Source organism: Myotis davidii, unplaced genomic scaffold, assembly GCF_000327345.1.
Source record: "Myotis davidii unplaced genomic scaffold, ASM32734v1 scaffold217, whole genome shotgun sequence".
Classification (NCBI taxonomy): domain Eukaryota; kingdom Metazoa; phylum Chordata; class Mammalia; order Chiroptera; family Vespertilionidae; genus Myotis; species Myotis davidii.
In genome coordinates this window covers 6,316,956-6,318,582 of record NW_006290034.1, presented here as the reverse complement: position 1 = coordinate 6,318,582, position 1,627 = coordinate 6,316,956, and the positions used below count along the sequence as shown (strand labels likewise).

General features: G+C 48.8%; 1 protein-coding gene across 1 annotated transcript in view; it reads right to left on the bottom strand.

Moving 5' to 3' along the window:
- Positions 1 to 329: 329 nt before the first annotated feature.
- LOC102764161 (acidic mammalian chitinase-like) overlaps positions 330 to 1,627 on the bottom strand; it is a 4,164-nt gene continuing 2,866 nt past the window's right edge. The window contains 3 exon segments of the mRNA XM_015563528.1: positions 330 to 638; positions 1,278 to 1,419; positions 1,532 to 1,613. Coding sequence (XP_015419014.1) covers positions 373 to 638; positions 1,278 to 1,419; positions 1,532 to 1,613 — 490 coding nt within the window. The 3' untranslated portion in view covers positions 330 to 372.

Genomic DNA, 1,627 nt, shown 5'->3' with positions numbered 1-1,627 from the left:
TGGAAATCTCTGCTCTAAAGGAATGTATAGAGAGACGTTTGTTTATGGGTCCTTATTTGACTCTTACATCCTTGTCTCCTCCCATCCTCCTCTGAGCACATGTTTTGAGAATGAAAGGACCAGGCATCTTCCTTGAATCCCTCCGCTCCCTCCACCCAGCACCCAGGAGAGAGCCGTGCCTGCTGTGGGTGCCACCATAGAACCACGTGGCTGGTGGGCTGGTGGAGCTATTGGATGTCATTGGGAGAGTGGGGTTAACTACACTCAAGACCCTACAGGAAAGAAGTAGAAGCTGCTGCACAGTAATGCTCAACCCTTTATTGTACAACAATTTCTGAGCTGGAATGAGGGACGTGGTGTCTGGCAAAGACATCACCAGTTGCAGCAGGAACAGGAGGCATCAAAGACCAGGCCGGACTGGCAGTGCTGAATGAAGGTGTGTCCGTTCACACAGTTGTAGAAGGCATTTTTGTCAGTGGGATCGGGGTACAGGCCACTGGCCCTGTTGGCACAGAATCCACTGCCCCCGGGGCTGCTTCCCGAGCTGCCGCTGCCGCTGCCACTGCCACTGCCACTGCCTCCACCTGTACTGGGAGCCTCGGTGATGGGAGCAATGGGCTGGGCTGGGGCTTTGCAACCTAAAAGAAAGAAGCCAGATCCTGAGCCCCCTGCTTCTGTTAGTGTGTCTGATGCGTGAGAACTAATATCCTGGATTTGCTTCTTAGCTCCTCCTTCCATGTCTGTGCATATCTCAGTCTCCTGATCTGGTATGCCTGCCCTCCCCTCTCCTCTCTGCTTATCAACGAACTTCCTCTTCATCCTTCAAAGCATAATTTGTCTTTTTTTCCTCCTTCCTAGTTCCCCTGATGCATTGAGACCTTAATGACATAATGTCACAAGGAAGTTTCTTATCCCTTTTCTGGGATTTCACCATAGAATATCTTCTTTGTTATCTAGTTTTGAAATCTCATCAATAGTATCTCTCCCATTAGATTGTAAGCTTCTATAGAGTAGAGGTTGTGACTTATACATTCAGGATCCTCTGTCATACCTACTTAGTGCTAATACCTAATAGATGCTAAAATCTTGCTTGTGAAATGAATTATGGATAAAGGAGTGGTGAAGAACCCTGTTTGTTCTCCCCACCATTATTGAAACATTCCCAAGTACGAATAGAGCAATACTCATCAAATCCCTTGGACCATGACTCCTTGACTTTCAAGAAATCTTTGAAATGTCTCTCAAGTTTGAGGCTTAGGGTGTCAACTCCAACTCACTTTCACTCTGCAGACCCAGGGCGTCCTTCAGGGTGGTGGTCAGGGGGAATTTGCCCTGGTTGCAGAAAGTGCCCGTGAAGTCATCCAGATCGATGGCCCAGACCATGGCGCCTCCAAAGTTGTTCTTCTTCAGCCAGTCAGCCTGTGGTAATTATAGAGAAACCCAATGAAGTGCAGACATCAAGGCCGGCCTGGGGCTCCAGGGCTATGGATGGGAACAAAGAGGCAACAACAATCCATAGAACACAGTCCACCTTGATTTTGAAACTCTTGGTGTTGTCATAGCCAAGCCACTCATTGCCCTTGTAAGCATAGGGGACATCCTCGGCAGCCTCCACCCCTGCAGTGGG